Source organism: Callorhinus ursinus, unplaced genomic scaffold, assembly GCF_003265705.2.
Source record: "Callorhinus ursinus isolate GAN/ISIS: 27379988/994484 unplaced genomic scaffold, GSC_fseal_2.0 scaffold3, whole genome shotgun sequence".
Classification (NCBI taxonomy): domain Eukaryota; kingdom Metazoa; phylum Chordata; class Mammalia; order Carnivora; family Otariidae; genus Callorhinus; species Callorhinus ursinus.
The window spans coordinates 63,980,210-63,999,906 of record NW_027397065.1 but is presented as its reverse complement, the minus strand read 5'-3'; the positions used below and the strand labels follow the sequence as shown (position 1 = coordinate 63,999,906).

The following is a 19,697-nucleotide window of genomic DNA, read 5'->3' as shown; positions in this document are numbered from 1 at the left end:
TCATTCCATCTCCCAGGAAACCACTTTTCTTATTTGTCACCATAGGTTAGCTTTGCCTCTTCTTGAACTTCATATAAATGGAATCATATACTATGTTAAATAAATATATTCTTCTTAGAAATGTGAACTTTAAAAGAGTATCAATTGAGGGGCGCCTGGGTGGCTCAGTTGGTTAAGCGACTGCCTTCGGCTCAGGTCATGATCCCGGAGTCCTGGGATCGAGTCCCGCATCGGGCTCCCGGCTCAGCGGGGAGCCTGCTTCTCCCTCTGACCTTCTCCCCTCTCATGCTGTTTTTCTCTCTCTCTCTCTCTCAAATAAATAAATAAAATCTTTAAAAAAAAAAAAAAAGAGTATCAATTGAAAAAATATTTGGTATCTTTCAGATTGAAAAAGAAAGCTTAAAATAAATTGCACTCATATTTCACGTTAAAAAAATTTTACTACCTGAATTTATGAATTTATGATAATACAAAGTTTTACAGGATTTATTTATTTATTTTTTTTAAGATTTTATTTATTGGGGCACATGGGTGGTTCAGTTGGTTAAACGACTGCCTTCGGCTCAGGTCCTGATCCCAGGGTCCTGGGATCAAGCTCCACGTCGGGCTCCCTGCTCAGCGGGGAGCCTGCTTCTCCCTCTCCCTGCCACTCTGCCGACTTGTGCTCACTCTCTATCTCTCTGTCAAATAAATAAAATCTTAAAAAAAAACTATATTTAATTTATTTATTTGAGAGAGAGAGACAAGCAGGGGGGAGAGGGAGAAGCAGGCTCCCTGCCCTGGGATCATGACCTGAGCCAAAGGCAGACCTTAACCGACTGAGCCACCCAGTCGTCCCTACAGGATCTATTCTTAAAGTACTCTAGAAAGTATACTTATGCATGGAAATTAGTACTGGGTTCATGGAATTCGGGAGCATATAAGCAAAATATTAAATAGTAGCTTTGAGTAAATATTAAGGACTAGGACTTAACTCTGTTTAGGACTTATTCTGTTTAACCCTCACAACAGGTTATTTTTTTTTTTTAAAGATTTTATTTATTTATTTGACAATGAGAGAGAGCACAAGCAGGGGGAGCGGCAGGCGGAGGGAGAGGGAGAAGCAGGACACAGGATTCGATCCCAGGACCCCAGGACCATGACCTGAGCCGAAGGCAGTTGTCCAACCAACTGAGCCACCCCGGCACCCCTCACAACAGGTTATTATTCTCACCTTATAGTGAGGTATCAGACTGAAATATTAAGAAAATGACTCATCATTTATATAAGTGACAGAGCTGGGACTGGACTTCACCCAGGGCAAGGAGTTCATTGGACACGTACACAAACATGTCCATAAAAGAATAATCAGCATCTTGTTTCTAATACCAAGAAATGTGAAACAATCTATTTATACAATTAATACCATAAAATGGTTACATACAGCAATGGAATACATTATACAACACACTTACTGCAGTGATTTCTCTGTTGCCACTCTTGAATACTCTCTCCACAACTAAACTCGCATCCCAAATATTTCTGAAATAAAAAATGTTTTAATAATTATGCTGTATAAACAAAAACAATTATAATATGTAGTAAATTCCTTTCTGTGTGTTTATCAAAATACAGCAATTATTTAACAGTTCACAAAGTTATCCAAAAGAATGGAAAACAAGAAAATTTCTAAACCTGATATACCTAAGTTATTTCACATAATGAAATACCGCTGAGAAAAAATCAAAAGACTCTGGGCAATGAATTGTAAACAAAGTTTATAATGCAAAAACAAATTTATAAAAGAGTATTGCACTGCTTCACATTTTAAGCAAATGATTCAAATGAAAGCATCCATCTCAAATCTAAGACAAATATATAGCAGACAGGATAATTAACTGGATGATATGGCAGACTAATTGCAAAAATGGCTGTAATTCTTTGTCCCTCCTTATAGTTATCCTTTACAATATGACTTTGATGTGTGTCTCATAATGAGTTTATTTCCCATGTTTGAATGGATTCAATTTTTTTTTTTTTAAGATTTTATTTATTTATTTGACAGAGAGAGACATAGCAAGAGGGAGAACACAAGCAGGGGGAGTGGGAGAGGGAGAAGCAGGCTTCCCTCTGAGCAGAGAGCCCGACGCGGGGCTTGATCCCAGGACCTTGGGATGATGACCTGAGCCGAAGGGAGACACTTAACGACTGAGCCACCCAGGTACCCACCCACTGCGTTTTTAAAAGATTTTATTTGAATGGATTCTATTTTTTAATCTGGGTTGGCCTGGAGATGTTCCCTGGCCCAATGAATGGGGTTAAAATGATGGTAAGCCAACTCTAAACCTAGGCATCAAGAAGCTTTGCAAATTTCTACCCTGTCTCATGGGACCTTGCCATCACCAAGGGAATAACCCCTGGCTTCTGCCGGAGGATGAGAGACCATGTGAAAAACAAAAACCCAATTGTCCCAGCAGAGACCATTCTAGACCTGCATACAAACATGACCCTAAACATGTGAGACTCCAGCCAAGATTGACAGGGCTCTCTTCAATCCCACAGCTGAATGAGTACAAATGAGTTAGTCTAGCTAAGACCAGAACCGCCTAGCTGACTTGCAGATACAGGTCACTGAGTTAATGGGGTGGTTTGTAACACCATATGTTAATATGTATGTGTATACATATATATAAAACACAACAAATATAGATGGTTAGATGATTAAAAAAAGCTAAATAGAAAACAATTTTATTAATGAACAAGTGAGCTAAATAAAACTGTAAGTTAAATTTAACAGGAATAAAAAATATTCAACTACACAAGATAGGACAAGGTGAGCAACAGTTGGTTATTCCATGCAAAACTTACCCCATGATTCGAGAAAAGTAAATGCAAATACCATTGTGTTTTCCAGAGTACACAATCTCTGGTGCAGCCATACAACTAATACTTGGGGCCTGAGTTGCTGGGTTTCCTGAAACACACACTGGAGTTGACATGGCAGGAGGATGTACACCTTGTACACAACATAAGAAAGACAAATCTTTAAATTTAACCTTAAACATTCAGCATCCTCAATAACCAAAGCCTGTGTATGTAGGCCCAAAGGTAAGAATATTTATAAAAATACTGGAATAAATAGGTATTGAATTTGGTTTTCCCTGGTAAGAAGAGACTCAGATTGGATAGATGCTCCCAGGTAGGCTTTCTAAGTGTCGGCATGCAGGATAAAAGCCAAGAAAGCTTGCAATCACTCTTCTTAATGCTGGGAGTCAAATAGAGCCAATTATACAGATTTCATGGCTGCATATTAAATCCTGGTACCCAGATAAGGAGCTTTCAGGTATATTACTAAAGGTGTTCCTACGCAAAGGCATTCATGGCCAAATGTCAATACTTGCTTGGATGCAACTTCTATTCAACTACATTATTTTCAAGAGACATGGGGAGGTTAATATTTCTTTCACTAAGCATTAAGGATAACAGTGTTAGCTCTTCAAAAAGAATAGTAGCAGCAATATAAAACAAAGAAAAGAGGTACCTTGAGATGGTGTTCCCAAAAATGATGGATTTGGGTATGGATTACCACTAGGAATAGGAGAACCTAAAAAGGAAAGAAGACTATAAAGATTTATAAAATAACCTCCCACTCTTTTAAATCTGATTAAATTAGGAGAAGCTGTTTCTCAGCATGAGTGAGGAGTGGCACTATCCATGAAATATTTAAGATTTAGGGACTCTGCTCATTTCCCAGGAATTTTCTAATAATTCCCACTGAGGAAAACACTGAGGTGGGAATTTACTTGTTATTAAATCATTCACCTCCTTCCTTTTGGATAAATAACAAATGAGTTCTATAAATACCACTGGTTACATGTTATTTTGTTCTCTAACATGCATAAAGAACTCAATATTAATATATCCTTGCTTTTAAGAGTCAGACATCTATAGAACTGTATTCATCAATAAAACAGTAGCAAGTAAATAAAATATAATGAAAAGCTTTGTTCATTAAAATAAGCTAAGCAGTTTCTAAAACTCAAACTATTAGAAATAGTCTCATTTCAGTATTTTGTACTCACTAGAGTAGACAGGAGACCCCAAGATGGGACCAACATTACTTGGAGCAGGGAGAGTGGTTGGAAATCTCATCTGTGCTTCACCACCGTACCTGTTTTTATGACAACAGAGGCTGAGCTTATTCAGTGAAATTATCCACCTTAAAAGCTGGAATTGTTCCAAGTCCTGCTAGCTCCTAAATAAATGCTTTAAACATTACAGACTTTAATGTATTGTGTTTACAGTGCTTATATCTATAAGCATAGATATAATACTTATTTAAAAAATGTTGACTTGAACCTCTACCAGAAAGAATTATAAGGGACTCTAGCAATTTCTAAGAAGGGTCAGCAATGCACAGAATTTACTTAAGAGTATACGGCACTGTAATTTTCATACCAGATTACAGTTAGACAGCACTTGAAAAATTGTTTTAAACAAATCACATTTCAAATTCTTTCCTATAGCTAAATATTTTCCAAATAAAAATATCGTTTTGATACCAAGTTTCCTTAAAGTGATTTAGAATTCCTCAATGCCAATGATACAAGTAAAGCAGAATCAATATAGTGTTTTAGGAAGTAAAAAAGATATGGTAACTGGAGTAGAAAGAAGTGTAGAAAAAAGACTAGACAGAAGAAGGAGAACAGAACCCAGAGCAAGGGTAACAAGTTATACATTGTGCTAATCTAGCTACGTCTATTAGCATTATAATCTTTCCAGATTTCATCCTTTTGCAAAAAAATTTTACTATCTTGCCTATACAGTTCTTCAACTGTTTGGTAAGCCCTTAAACTATCACGGTGAAGAATGCAATCATTAAAAAAAGTGGCCAAGAACAAAAGAAAACTGACACATACCTGAAGAAAGCCCGAGTGGCCCATGCAGATACTTCTCTATCACAGGCAGCAGTGGAACAAGCAAGGATAAGGCAGGTTGCACAAGCCTGGTCTTCCTGTTTAAAAAAAAAAAAGTTTCTTCCCTTATAGTAAACATAAACATTTAAAAAGAAGTTTTGGTTATTCTTGTATTCAGTGTTTCAATTTGTGCCTAGCACAGAGGAGGTGCTCAATATATATCTGCTAAGTGAATGAAATCAGTTGGTATGAAAAAGGAGAAAGTTTATCAGAGGCACTATCATTAAAGGGTGCTTTTTCTTTTTATCTAGACTCTATTTTAGTCTATAGTTTATTCCCTTAATTTTCTTTCTCATGGTCTTTTTACCTTTTAGAAAATAACAACAACAATATAGCTATTTATTAAGTACCTGTCATGTGCCAGGTACTATTTTAAAAGGTTACCATATATTAACTCCCACATCATACACTATTATAATGCCTGTTTTACACGTGAAGAAACCGAAATTCACAGAACTAAAGTAATCTACCTGGTGGCAGAGCTGGTGATTTGAATCCAGTCTCTCTGTACTTAACTTTGATCTGATATTCTTGATCTTAACCTTTCTGAGTTTTACATTCTCAATTCTAGCAATGGCTTTGAAATATTAAGGGCATTATCACTACTGCCCCCAATTTTTTCATCAGGTCACTGGCAAAAAAATTTAAAAAAAAAATTAAAAAATTAAAAAAAAAAGGGAGCGCCTGAGTGGCTCAGTTGCTTAAGCATCTGCCTTCGGCTCAGGTCATGATCTCAGGGTCCTGGGATCGAGCCCCACATTGGGCTCCCTGCTCAGTGGGAAGCCTACTTCTCCCTCTGCCTGCCACTCTGTCTATCTGTGCTCTCTCTCTCTGTCAAATAAATAAATAAAATCTTAAAAAAAAAAAAGATTTGTCCACAAATATCCTGTGTTTTAATAAAAACGTATTTATCATATAACTTGAACAGGAGTTTCTTACTAGTATACTTTAATAAGAACTTATCAATAACAAATAAAAATCTGAGTTACTGTATAAACTTTACTTATTAATACTGCTCCCAAATATTAGTGCACAGATAATGACCAATGTGAAAAAAGGAAGACTGCTAAGATTACCTATTAATTACAGTACTTTGATCCTAGCTTACATAAAATTCAGGTATTATTCTCATTGTTTTATTGTTTAAAATATATTTTTTATAAAGTACAAATATTAATTACCTGATGTAATTTAAAGAATCTTTCAATCTCTTCTCCATCTCCACCCACATTACTCACAAGTAGATGTCTCAGTTGATCTACAGGTCTAAGTTTATGAAACATGAGACTTCCCTAAAAAGTTAAAAAAACAAAAACAAAAACAAAAAACCACAACCATAAATAATAGATTTATCAGGCATGGCTGGCATCAACTGACCCTGCTATTTTATTTAATAAAATCAATAAAACAAAAAAAAACACTCCTTCAAGAATACAAAGTAAACTGGCCAAAAAGAACATCTATATTTCAACTCCCAACCTATACTAGATCTACATATGCCCAAAGAAATAAGAAAACAATGCTCTCAATGTCCACAATGGCCAAACTGTGGAAGGAGCCAAGATAGATACCCTTCAACAGATAAATGGATGAAGAAGATGTGGATCAAATATACAATGGAGTATTACTCACGCATCAGAAAGGATGAATACCCACCATTTGCATCGACATAGATTGAATGGAGGGGATTATGCTAAGTGAAATAAGTCAAGCAGACAAAGACAATTATCATATGGTTTCACTCATATGTAGAACATAAGGAATAGCGTGGAGCACCACAGGAGAAGGGGAGGGAAAACTGAATGGAAAGAAATGAGAGAAGGAGACAAACCATGAGAGACTCTGGACTCTGGGAACCAAACTGAGGGTTACAGAAGGGAGGGGGATGTGGGGTGGGGTCACCAGGTTATCGGTATTAAGGAGGGCATATGTGGTGAGGAACACTGGGTGTTATACGCAAATAATGAATCATTGAACACTATATCAAAAACTAATGATGTATTGTGTTGGCTAATTGAATACAAAAAAAAAGATATCACCTCAAAAAAACCAACCAAACAAACAAACAAAAACACTGCTCTGTAACACACAAAATATATTCAGAGGGCATGTGCTATTACCATGCATAAAACATAGGCTTATAAAATGTTGTATCTACAGAGCCAGAACCTTAATTGATTTTTTGGTGGCGGTGAGTGTTTTCTTATTAAACTTAGAAAGCTGTCATACAGGTTCAAGTAAATATTTGAATTTAGAATACAATAAAAGCTGTCCCTCAAACCAGAGGATTAAAGTTAGATTATCCATTAATTATGTTGGCATATGTCCATTTAGAAAAAAAATGAAGCTGGATCCTTAATCAGGATATCAGGATAAATTCCGAACAGATCAGAGATTTAAAGGACGAAAGTAAAACTGTAATAGTACTAAAAGCAACTGTGGGTAAATTTTTTTTAATAAACCTCAGAATGAGAAAGTTTTGTTTTTTTTTTTTTACTACTTTTATAAATCCCAGAAGATAACAGAAAATTTTGACTACTTATATGCTTACCTGTATGGGAAAAAATCTCAGTAAACAAAATAAAATGACACACCAGGAAAAATATGATACTAAAATTACAGTAAGTTTCCTTGATAAAGAGCTTCTATAAATCAAAATGAAAAAGATAACTCAATAAAATAGGGACAGTCCATAGAAAAATAAACACTTGAAAAGACTGTCCAAAGAAAAAAAAAAACCAACAAAAAAGAACAAAAAAAAAAAGAAAAGACTGTCCATCTTACTCTTAATAAAATGGCATATTATACTTGGACAGGATGTAAGGAAACAGGCATCAATATTCATCGATAGTGAATGTATGCACGTATATATGAATATAGGGGAATCTAGCAACATCAAAATTAGAAATGCACATATTCTTTCACCCAGCAGATAAAATTCTGCAGCTTTATTCACAAAGAAAATGATATACACAGAAGGTTGTAGCATTATGAACAGCAAAAAATAATCCATCAATAGGGACCTACTTAAATAGGGTACATTCGTATAAAAGAAAGCCTTTCAAATACAAAATAGAATGAGAAAGTTCTTTATATAATGATATGGAAAGATCTCTAAAATATGTATTTGAGATATAAAAAACAAGGTACAAAACGGTGTATATAATACACTACCATTTACTTAGAAATATATTTTGTTTGTATGTCCACACCTCTGGAAGGATACACAGATGCTGATGACATGGGCATCTGTAGGGAAGGGACCTCAACTGGAAGGGAGATTTTATTCTGTATACTCATTATACCATTTGAATTTTAAATGCATCACTATTCCAAAATCAAATATTAAAAAATGTTTTTTTATAAGTTAAGTGAGAATTATAATAATAAATTTAGGTTATTTTGTTTTATGCTGCTAAACACTGGTACTAGAAATGCTACTTTAAAAAAATATAGAACACTTTATAAACAGCAAATTCTTTTTGTTGCATTTTTGGTATTTAAGATTATTCCTTAAGAATATCTTTAAGAGTAAACTCTCCTAAAGTCCCTAATGACTCCATTAAGCAAATATTGCAAAATACATAACATTAAACATGGCTTCTTTATTGTCTCCCCCTTAACAGAATACGTACATACCTGTGCTGAGAGGAGAACAAATTTCTTTGGAGGCAACATGTGCTGCTGTACCACAACTGGTGAGTCAGTTATTGGAATATGATCCTTATTTAAGGGTGTAATTATTTTATCTACTTTCAATTCATCTATTGCAGAAAGAGCCCAGGAATGACCATCAACACGGGTTGTCATCTATACAAAAGAAATAAACTTTTTATACCTGCTATTAAAGTTACATAAAGCAAATCTTCCAAAAAGGAAAAAACATATAGACCTAATTTCTAACGAAATGCAGAATTTTACAAATTAATAACACATGTATGTGAACGTTCCTAAGTTTCTATTTAGTGCTTTACTGTCTATTCCTTTAATCATGCCAGCTTCTATGACAATTATCTTTCATGAAAGAAGGGAAAGGCAAAATCTTAAGATAAACTGGAAATAGTGTTTACTAGAACTGTAATTCTTTCGATATCCAAAAACTATATTCTACCATCTTTAGTAGTAGTAGAGGTTGGTTTATCCGGTTTGATCAGCATCCTCAGGGGGTAGGCAACATGAGCTATGCAAGGGCATTTAGGAGAAGTAAATGGGGTAGAACAGGGGATACCAAAAGTGGGGAGCAGAGATAGCCTTCCCTGGCCATACCCTTGGAGGTGCTGGTCTCTCCTTAGCTCATTTTGTGCTAAGGGCTGAGACGAGCAGCCAAGGTGTGAGACTGGGCTAGGACAGGCTGGGGGTGCACCTCTCATCCAGGACCTGTACATCAATTTCATGGAATATGCAGTGGTATTTGCTTTTAAAACACAATTATGGGGACGCGTGGGTGGCTCAGTCATTAAGCGTCGGCCTTCGGCTCGGGTCATAATCCCGGGGTCCTGGGACCGAGCCCCACATCGGGCTCCCTGCTCAGCGGGAAGCCTATTTCTCCCTCTCCCACTCCCCCTGCTTGTGTTCTCTCTCACTGCGTCTGTCAAATAAATAAATAAAATCTTTAAAAAAAACAAACACAATTATGTGTTTATGTGTGGACATTTGTATATACAGGGAAGAGAGATCAAAACAAGATGGGGGGACATCTGGGTGGCTCAGTCGTTGAGCATCTGCCTTCGGCTCAGGTCATGATCCCAGGGTCCTGGGATTGAGCCCCGCACTGGGCTCCCTGCTCCGCGGGAAGCCTGCTTCTCCCTCTCCCACTTCCCCTGCTTGTGTTCCCTCTCTGGCTGTCTCTCTCTCTGTGTCAAATAAATAAATAAATAACTTAAAAAAAAAAAAAGAAAACAAGATGGGGAAAATGTTGGTAACTGTTAAATGTGGGGTTCAATTTATCATTCCTCTGTTCTTCTGTATGTTCAAAAATTTCTATACTTAAGGGGCACCCCTAAATAAATAAAATCTTTAAAATAAATAAGTAAATTTAGGCAGAACTACAAATTAAAGACATCGTTAAGATAAAATTCTAAGGGGCGCATGGGTGGCTGTCAGTTAAGTGTCCTACTCTTGATTTCGGCTCAGGTAATGATCTCAGGGTGGTAAGATTGAGCCCTGCATCAGGCATGGACTAAGCGAGGAGTCTGCTTGAGATTCTCTCTCTCCCTCTGCCCCTCCCCCACCCCATATATGATATGCACACACTCTCTAAATATTTTTTTTAAAAAGATACAATTATTGGGGTGCCTGGGTGGCTCAGTTGGCTAAGCGATTGCCTTCGGCTCAGGTCATGATCTCAGGGTCCTGGGATCGAACCTCGCATCGGGCTCCCTGCTCGGCGGGGAGTTGGCTTCTCCCTCTGACCCTCCCCCCCTCTCATGTGCTCTCTGTCTCTCAAATGAATAAATAAAATCTTAAAAAAAAAAAAAAAAAGACTTTACTTATCCATTTGCCACAGAGCGAGAGTGAGAGAGAGCACGCGCAAGCGAGCACACAAGCAGGGGGAGCAGTAGACTGGAGAAGCAGGCTCCCTGGTGAGCAAGGGGCCCGACACGGAACTCGATCCCAGAACCCCAGGATCATGACCTGAGCCAAAGTCAGATGTCGAACCAAATGAGCCACCTAGGCATCCCAAAAAAGATACAATTCTAAGTCATAACTATAGTGGATGACCTCATAATAACTAAAAACATAACATATTTATTAAGGCACAAAAGTCATTTCAGAAAATATATATGCATTTTTCGGATAGATACACTACGAGAAACATTCTAAAACGATTCCAATGTTTAAAGATATTTTTAATGATTACCTTAATGACTTTTAACCTCACAAAGGAAAAACAAAGAATTAACAGGATACACTTTTCAATATGATTTCTAATCATACATGATTGCTCAAAATAAATGCTATCACAACATAAAGATTCTTACAATTTTACTCTTTACTTAAAATTATAAATTATATAAAAAATTAAGATTCTCAGGATAACTTACCTGGGTTTCCATCATTGGCTTTTGGAAAGGAAATGTATCATGGTTGACACACCACAAAATGTCATTATCTTCATTTTCTGAAGCTGCCATCAGTAGAATGCCTAGAAGTTTAATACACAAAATCTTATTATGATGCCAAATAATATGCATCCCCAATGTTCTTAAAAATATTAACTACTAACATTAATATATATAACATACATACAGAGCATGCATTGTTGTAAGTAAACAAGTCACAAAATAAAAAAAAATTAATCCCTTAAAAGGACATATAATTATTGATAGGGTAGAATCATGAAGTGTTCCAGATCTTATACTTCATTTCTTTCGAGTAAACACTTTTTTCACATCTTAAAATTTCTGACGTTATGATATATTTTTGCAGTCAATGGGCTTATGAATTTAATTATTAACTTTAAAAAAGTATATTTAGTACATAAAAAATGTGACTTTCAATCAATGGTATCTAAAATGCAATGAAATAGAATTTCATGTACTGATTATCTCAAACATATCATGAATAAAACTGATGAAATTACTAGTGGAATGGCAGAGTAAACTATAAAACATCATCTCAGCAATATTAGTTGATTTTGAAATACACTCTCTTGTACTCAATTCCAGCTCCTCCCGCTAACTTGTTCCCTTTATAATGACCTTAGAGATAGCAGCCCTAAGTCCACTGGATGATTATAGGGGATAAGGACATTATTAATGTAAGAAATTAAAATATTCTAAATTTTATTGGAAAACTTATTTTCAAATGGCTCAAAAGACATTCTAATTTTAACAATTTAAAAAATCCAATCTTAAATCTGATAGGATATCAGAACTTACCTTTACTGTAAAGAGCTTTATGTACTTTTGAAGGCTTTTCCACTGTTGAAGACGCTGAGAATCCAGGAGGTAAGCGGACGTGAACCAGTGTCAATGTATTAGGTCGTGCTAATGGTTGTCTGAACGGACAAGTGCTGAAATATAACCTTACACCTGACGATGGGATAAAATTATACATCAATAACAGAAAATGAAAGACTTGAAGTCCTTGTGTTATTGAAGCAATTCCACAGAGAAACAGAGACACCTGTTAAAGTCCTAGAATCACTTTCCTGACTAATCTTAAATCACCATGTGTAATAACACCCGAAGTAGAGTTCTAAGAAAGTGCCACTTGGAACTGACAGGTGAATCAACACATTTTAGCAGAAAGAATCTGCAACTATAAGCCAAGAGAGTCCTTTTCCCTATTCAGCCTCTGTCACTGAATATTAGCCACTTTACCCATCAGACCTAGTTTGACATCTATAACATGAGGAAACAAAACCAGAAGAATCTTCCAATTTTCAAAATCCTTAATTTTACGAATTATTAAAATGGCTTGATAACTGATACAGAAGTAAAAACGCATTTCTAATCACAAATTTCCAAGTCTGAGGATTATCAAGTTCTAAAACCAAGAGCAGACATAGAAATTAAACAACATACCTGCATGTGTAACCGCCAATAATTGACAGTCCAGGGATTCAGAATTTTCAATCACTGCTATTTGAACAATTGGCTTAAAAACAGAACGATCTATGGTCCTACAAGAAAGGAAAAAAACTAGTCTAATATGCTAAAATAAGACTAACTTCTTGGGAAATTAACACAGCAGAAGCAAGAGCAGGCAAACCCCCTGAATATGAGTTTACATTGTTAGACATTACCCTGTTTTCAAAGATCATAAAAGAAGGCTAACTCCATTGGGTAAATGGCTAATGAGGAAGGTGTTCTCAGAGCATCAAATTATCATTGTAAAGATTACTACTAATTAAAAAGGAAAAATGAAACTTTATAATGGAGAAATCTGGTAAATAGCACCTTAACCAAGTATTCAATAGTGGAAAACCTGGTGGTTATGTGCCTACTGATGTAACGCTGCAAGGAGTAATTCTGGTAAAACCAAACAAAAACCTCAATCTAATGATAATGGAAAAAAGACAAATTCAGAAATTGGGATATTCCACAAATAAGACTCTTGCCCTTCCCCATCAAATGTGAATATTTAAGGGAAAAAGAAAGACAGTGAGACATCTATTCTATATTAATGGGACAAATGACCAATGTAATTCATGGGCTTTGACTGACTCTGGGGAAAAATGGAAAGAAAAACAGCTATGAAAGATTTTTGGGACTGTTAAGTAATGTTAATATGAACTATATAATTAGAAGATAATACTACAGAAATATTAATTTTTTTAGGTGTCGAATTGGTATTGTGCTTATGTAAGAGACTTAGGACATGAAAGTTGAAGGATTTAAGGGTGAAAGTCATGATGTCTGCAACTTACTTTCAAATAGTTCATAAGAATGAAAGTGAGCAAATAAGGGGAAACAGTAAGAACTGTTGAATTGGATAATTTGATAGGGTATTATCAGTTTTTACAATGCTGCTCTTCTAGTTTTTCTATAGATTCGAAAACATTTCCAAAAAAAAAAGTAAAGTTGGAGAAGACAAAGGAAACCCTTTGTTTTAGACTGTCTGCCTTGAGAATTTTTTTGTCACTGAAAAGCAAAGAAAGCATTGAGGTTTTGCTAGGACAGGTGAATGCAGCAATGACCCAAGCACATAGAAAACCGAAGCTGAAAATTTAAGGTCTTTGTTATGTGAAGAGAATTTCTGCAGCTGAGCTAACTTAGTTGTGATACACATAAATCACAGTGTACAGTTTCTGAAGACTTGGCTTGTAACTTGGGTACGAGTACTTATCTAGGACTCAGACTTCAGACAAATCTTAACATCCCTTAGTTTCAGTTTCGTCAAGAATACAATGTGAAAAATAAAACCGTGAAGTTCTGTATTCCCAAACTGCCCTTGTGTCAATTATCAGACCAACTAAACTTATACTACGCAGGCCTGTTAAAAGGTTGGAGCGGTGATCCCAGGGTCCTGGGATCGAGTCCCGCAGAGAGTCTGCTTCTCTCATTCGCTCTCACTTGCTCTTTCTCTCAAGTAAATAAATAAATAAAATAACATAAATAAAAGGTTGGAGTGGGTACTAGTGGGGAACTCTGAGACATGTAGCTTCCTAGTGACAACTGTAATTGCCTATACAGACCACCTAAAGCTTAACACATTCCAAGGAAAAATCAAGCTGTACTTTACACTGTAAAAAACCAGTCTGCCTTATGTTTCAAACCATCCAACATTAGAATTAAAGGAAGAGTCTTTCTCTAGGAGCTGTTTCAAACATAACCTCCAGTGTCATCTTCAACATTCCTTACCTTTTAGAGATATTTTGAAGAGGAAATAATTTTAGTATGATGCACATATACAGCATAATGATATGCCTTGTACAAATGAAATGCCTCACATTTAATTACCTAGCAATGTTTCCGGCAGCAGAAACAACAGAATTCTGTGAAACTGAGGCAACTCTGCTCATTCCTTGTCCATCCTGGCCCAAATCATATACCTGTGAATAAAAAATTGTGCCCACTTAAACATAACTATAACCCATACGCATTTTACAAAATAAACTTTTAGAAGACTCTTCCTTTTTAGGGATCCTTTAATTTAGACACTTCACACAGATATGGAAACATCAGAGATTTGAAATTTCATAAAAAAGAAGCCCTAAGAAGTAGTTTGGGATTTTTTTTAAAAAGCACACAGCTCATAGGAAAAGGCTAAGAGTAACTGAATCTCTTCCTTAAAAACAGGGATGTTCTTACCCTCCTTAAATAGTAGTGTATTAATACTTGCCTGTATTACTCCTTTCTCAGATCGTGTATATAAAATGTTTCTAGAATTATCAACTGCAATTTGAACAATAGGATCTAAAAATAAGACAAAGGAAAAAACCTCTAAAGATTAACGAATTAAACAGAGTAGCCATTTACAAAAAATTTAAATTGCTGAATTAGAACTTTGCATTTAGGGGCTTTCTCTTGCTTTGCAGGTAAGTCCCATGGTATTTGCACGAGGACAAAGGCAAGAAGCATTTAAATCAGACAATGTATGAGAAAAGCAGACATCAAATACTGTGACTAGATGAAGAGCCTCACAAATAAATTACTCTGTCTTAATGAATTCTAAGCCAAATCAAAAACCAAGTTCTAGATTATTTCTTCATTCAACAAACATTTAATGAATGTCTACTATATGCTAGAAACACAGGAAATAATTATACCCAGTGCATTCCTTCAAGAAACTTCCAATTTAGTTTAATAAATCATTGTGTGGGGGCGCCTGGGTGGCTGAGTCGGTTGAGCGTCTGACTCCTGACTTTGGCTCAGGTCACGATCTCGGAGTCATGGGACTGAGCCTAATGCCGGGCTCCGTGCTCCACACGGGGTCGGCTTATTCCTCTCCCTTTGTTCCTCCCTGTTCCTCCCGCTGCTCATGCTCTCCCTCTCTCTTAAATAAATAAAAAAAAAAGAAAAGAAAAGAAAAAGAAACCTTATGAATATATAACAAATGTTATTTTTTTAAATTTTATTTTAAAGATTTTATTTATTTATTTGAGAGAGAGAGAATGAGAGAGAGAGAAAGCACATGAGGGGGGGAAGGGTCAGAGGGAGAAGCAGACTCCCCGCTGAGCAGGGAGCCCGATGCGGGACTCGATCCAGAGACTCCAGGATCATGACCTGAGCCGAAGGCAGTCGCTTAACCAACTGAGCCACCCAGGCGCCCCTATAACAAATGTTATTAAGACAAACTTTCAGTTAAGAATGAGAATTTGTGAAGAAAATGTAAAGTCAACAATCTTAAAAAATTTTGTTTGCCAAATTTATTGTTTTCTACTTACCATCTTCTGAGAATGTGAACTGTAGCAATGAAGGAACAAGAAAAGAAAGTGCGCTCTTTGAGTGGTTTATTTTCCTACATCTTTGGCTAAACCAACCTGCTTCTGCCTTAAAAGGAAAAATTGAAAGAAGCAAGACTTGTAGACACATTTGTCATAGCAACTAACCATATAACCACATGTACAAAAATCCTCAAATTTTAGTGAAGTACCAATAATTGTAAATAAAGTGAGACATACTATTTGGAATAAGTACTAAGTTTAATCCTTTAATTAATAATAGAAAATGTAGTTAGCCATAATCAAATCATAGCTCTCAATAAAATCAGCTATTTCAAAACCTCAGTGTTATGTTAATGAACTCATATTCTAATTATCTTAAAAACTCTTTTATTTGAAAGTAGTAAAACAAATAATAAGTGCAGTTTGTAAGAGACCAAAGTACATAGGATAGGGGTACTTGTATCATCTCTTCCCATTTTGGCTAAAAAGAAATCTTTTTTTTTTTTTTTTTAAGATTTTATTTATTTATTTGACAGAGAGAGACACAGCAAGAGAGTGAGCACAAGCAGGGGGAGCGGCAGGCAGAGGGAGAGGGAGAAGCAGGCCTCCCGCGGAGCAGGGAGCCTGATGCGGGGCTCGATTCCAGGACCCTGGGATCATGACCTAGCCGAAGGCAGATGCTTAACAACTGAGCCACCCAGACGCCCCTAAAAAGAAATCTTAATAGCAGCCATCGCCACCATAATCTACAGTTTACCTCTCAATGTCTGACTTTTGCCACACAAAACCTTTAGGGAGGCAGGGGGGCGGGGGGGAAGCGAGGTTAATGAACAAAGCCAAGAGAAACTAGGTAAGAAAGAGGTACCATGTAATATAAAAAACACAGCTGACCAGGGTTGTAATCCTAGCTTTGCCACTAGTTAGCCACATGATTCTGAGAATATTACTTTATCAGTTTCCTAACATTTACCTTATGAAAAAAAGCCAGTAATACAGTAGGGAAAAGACATAAAAAGACATTTCAGAGTAGAGTAAACATACATGACCAATAAATGAAAAGATCTCCCTCAGCGAGTAATAAAAAAAATTTCCTTCTATCAGATTGGTCAAAATTAGTAAATTTGATAATACTACCATCAGTGGGGAGTGGTGGGATATATTCATAGAAGCCTGCTAAGTGGGACGCCTGGGTGGCTCAGTCGTTAAGTGTCTGCCTTCAGCTCAGGTCATGATCCCAGGGTCCTGGGATCGAGCCCCACATCGGGCTCCCTGCTAGGCGGGGAGCCTGCTTCTCCCTCTCCCGCTCCCCCTGCTTGTGTTCCCTCTCTCGCTGTGTCTCTCACTGTCAAATAAATAAAATCTTAAAAAAAAAAAAAGGAATTAAGTGAATAATGTACATCCATTTATAGACAACTGTACAGCAATCACAAAACATAACACAGGTGAAAAGCCAATTATGTAACAAAACATAAGCAATAATCTAAGGAAAAACATACAAAAGTACAACACGTGTTTGTATATATGTATACATATAAATACATACATATAGAAATTTATAGATACTTATCAAATGTATCATGTCTTAAAAAGACGTAAGCAGAACTGGATTTTACTTCTGGAGAGAGGACTGGGTTTTGTAGGCATGGTGTAGTCATGCAAGACTATATACGGTTTTAACTGTATGTTTGAATACTTTTCATATGAATATATTAATGTGCTTATACAATTAGAAAACAAAAGTATAATCTATCCTACTTTATCCAGGGGGAGGAAAAAAATATTTATAAATGCCAGACTTACTTGGTATGCTACTTCATATAAACAGCCATCTTTTCCAGCCAAGAAAATTCTGCCATTATCAGTGGAAGTTATTGTTAAAAGGTAAGTATTATCAGTGGGAAGAGAATATAAAGGATCTGGAAGCAACTGCATTCCACCACACATACTGTCATTAAGAACTCCAGAACCTATTTTTTTTTTAAGGAAAGAATCTGAATCAGCTTGTTAGCATTTTTGAAGTTTGAAATAATCACTACATTATCTTCAGAATTGGTATTTTTACTGAATTCTTATTGACACACCTAAAAGCTTCTATAACATATACTTTTAAATTACTATAAAAAGTCTGATACAATTTATTCAAGTTAAATAGAACCTACAATATGTATATATACATGTTTTATATACATAACATTGTAAAACATCAATCGACAAACTATCCCAAATTACTAGATTTTGGGAAAGAACCCAAGGATTTGATAGTTAAATCATTAATTTCAGTCACTGAAATTCAACACTATTTCACCCAAAACAGATTGCCAGAATGCAAAAGAAACCATTGAATGTACTTGTGATAAATTCAGGTCTTCTTATGGTAAAGGAAAGAATAATTTATATTTCAGTGTTCCATATGTTAAAACAGCCATTCAAAAAACCAGAAACAAAAAAATCGAAAGCATTATAGAAAAACTCACTAGGGTCAATTATTTCTCTTCCACTACCCTTTTATATTGTACATTTAAGGAGCGCACATTAATATGATAAGCATATTCAAAATACTTGCTTGATGGAGCTTACTAAACTGAAAGTTATCATACCTATAAGGAAGTACTATTTTCCTATGAACAGTCTGGAAAGTTAACTTAGTGAAAAAAAATAGCTTTTAATTATATTAAATTGGCTAACATATTTTTATTTTAAAAATACCACATGTGGTTTGCCATACCTGTTTGTAAGTTAGCATAGCTAAGTCCAAGAATCACTATATCCACAGGGGTTGCCAAAACCAGGAGGTGTCGTACATGAGGTTGAAAGATGCCTAAGATAAAGTAGACATGGGTTAGGTATTATTCCAAAAAACATCCACTTCCACTATTTAAGCATTGATAGACTAATGATTTTACCATTAAAATGAACTAGTGATTAAATACTATATGAAGGATGTGTCTGGCTGGTTCAGCTGGTAGAGCATGTGACTCTCGATCTTGGGGTCATTAGTTCAAGCCCCACGTTGGGCGTGGAGTCTACTTAAAAAAAAAAATTAAATAGTATATGAAAAATCTGAACTCAATTTAATTTTTATGTTAAAATACTACTACCTATGAATATTTAAGTAGATAGTAATAAAAAAGAACCATCTTAGAAAAGAAACACTTCAGGGCGCCTGGGTGGCTCAGTCGTTGGGCGTCTGCCTTCGGCTCAGGTCATGATCCCAGGGTCCTGGGATCGAGTCCCGCATCGGGCTTCCTGCTCGGCGGGAGGCCTGCTTCTCCCTCTCCCACTCCACCTGCTTGTGTTCCTGCTCTCCCTATCTCTCTCTCTGTCAAATAAATAAATAAAATCTTTAAAAAAAAAAAAAAGAAAAGAAAAGAAACACTTCAGTATTTAATACCAATTAAAATCGGCATTACATTATAAAATAGTTTATTAAAATATAAAGCCTTCTATTTGTATACTTAACACACACAGCAGCATAATTCACAGTACCCAAAAGGTGGAAGCAACCCAAGTGTCCACTAACAGATGAATAAACAAAATGTGGTGTGTGTGTGTGTGTACATGTACACATATATGTATACATACACAGGAATATTATCCAGCCTTAAAAAAGAAGAAAATTCTGACAATACTACAACAACAATGAATCTTAAGAACATTGTAAGTGGGGGGCGCCTGGGTGGCTCAGTCAGTTGAGCATCCGACTCTGGATTTCGGCTCAGGTCATGATCTCAGAATGGTAAGGTCAAGTCCCACACTGAGCTCAGCGCTCAGTCTGCAGTCTACTTGAGATTCTCTCTCTCCCTCTTCCCCCCGATTCATGCTCCTGCACTCTCTCTCTGAAAATAAGCAAATAAAATCTTAAAAAAAAAAATCATAACTGAAACAAACCAGTCACAAAGAGATAAATA

General features: G+C 36.1%; 1 protein-coding gene across 3 annotated transcripts in view; it reads right to left on the bottom strand.

Moving 5' to 3' along the window:
- NUP155 (nucleoporin 155) overlaps nucleotides 1-19,697 on the bottom strand; it is a 64,649-nt gene that overhangs the window by 31,875 nt on the left and 13,077 nt on the right. For 2 of the 3 annotated variants that reach the window (XM_073890978.1, XM_025867373.2), the window contains 15 exons: nucleotides 18,515-18,607; nucleotides 17,590-17,756; nucleotides 15,790-15,895; nucleotides 14,745-14,818; nucleotides 14,363-14,454; nucleotides 12,485-12,582; nucleotides 11,837-11,989; nucleotides 11,000-11,100; nucleotides 8,595-8,765; nucleotides 6,137-6,247; nucleotides 4,899-4,993; nucleotides 4,062-4,150; nucleotides 3,521-3,583; nucleotides 2,848-2,995; nucleotides 1,455-1,521 (listed from right to left, as the gene is read on the bottom strand). In XM_073890978.1, coding sequence (XP_073747079.1) covers nucleotides 1,455-1,521; nucleotides 2,848-2,995; nucleotides 3,521-3,583; nucleotides 4,062-4,150; nucleotides 4,899-4,993; nucleotides 6,137-6,247; nucleotides 8,595-8,765; nucleotides 11,000-11,100; nucleotides 11,837-11,989; nucleotides 12,485-12,582; nucleotides 14,363-14,454; nucleotides 14,745-14,818; nucleotides 15,790-15,895; nucleotides 17,590-17,756; nucleotides 18,515-18,607 — 1,628 coding nt within the window. The remainder of the gene's footprint in view (nucleotides 1-1,454; nucleotides 1,522-2,847; nucleotides 2,996-3,520; nucleotides 3,584-4,061; nucleotides 4,151-4,898; nucleotides 4,994-6,136; nucleotides 6,248-8,594; nucleotides 8,766-10,999; nucleotides 11,101-11,836; nucleotides 11,990-12,484; nucleotides 12,583-14,362; nucleotides 14,455-14,744; nucleotides 14,819-15,789; nucleotides 15,896-17,589; nucleotides 17,757-18,514; nucleotides 18,608-19,697) is intronic. The other variant, XM_073890979.1, reaches the window with a different exon arrangement.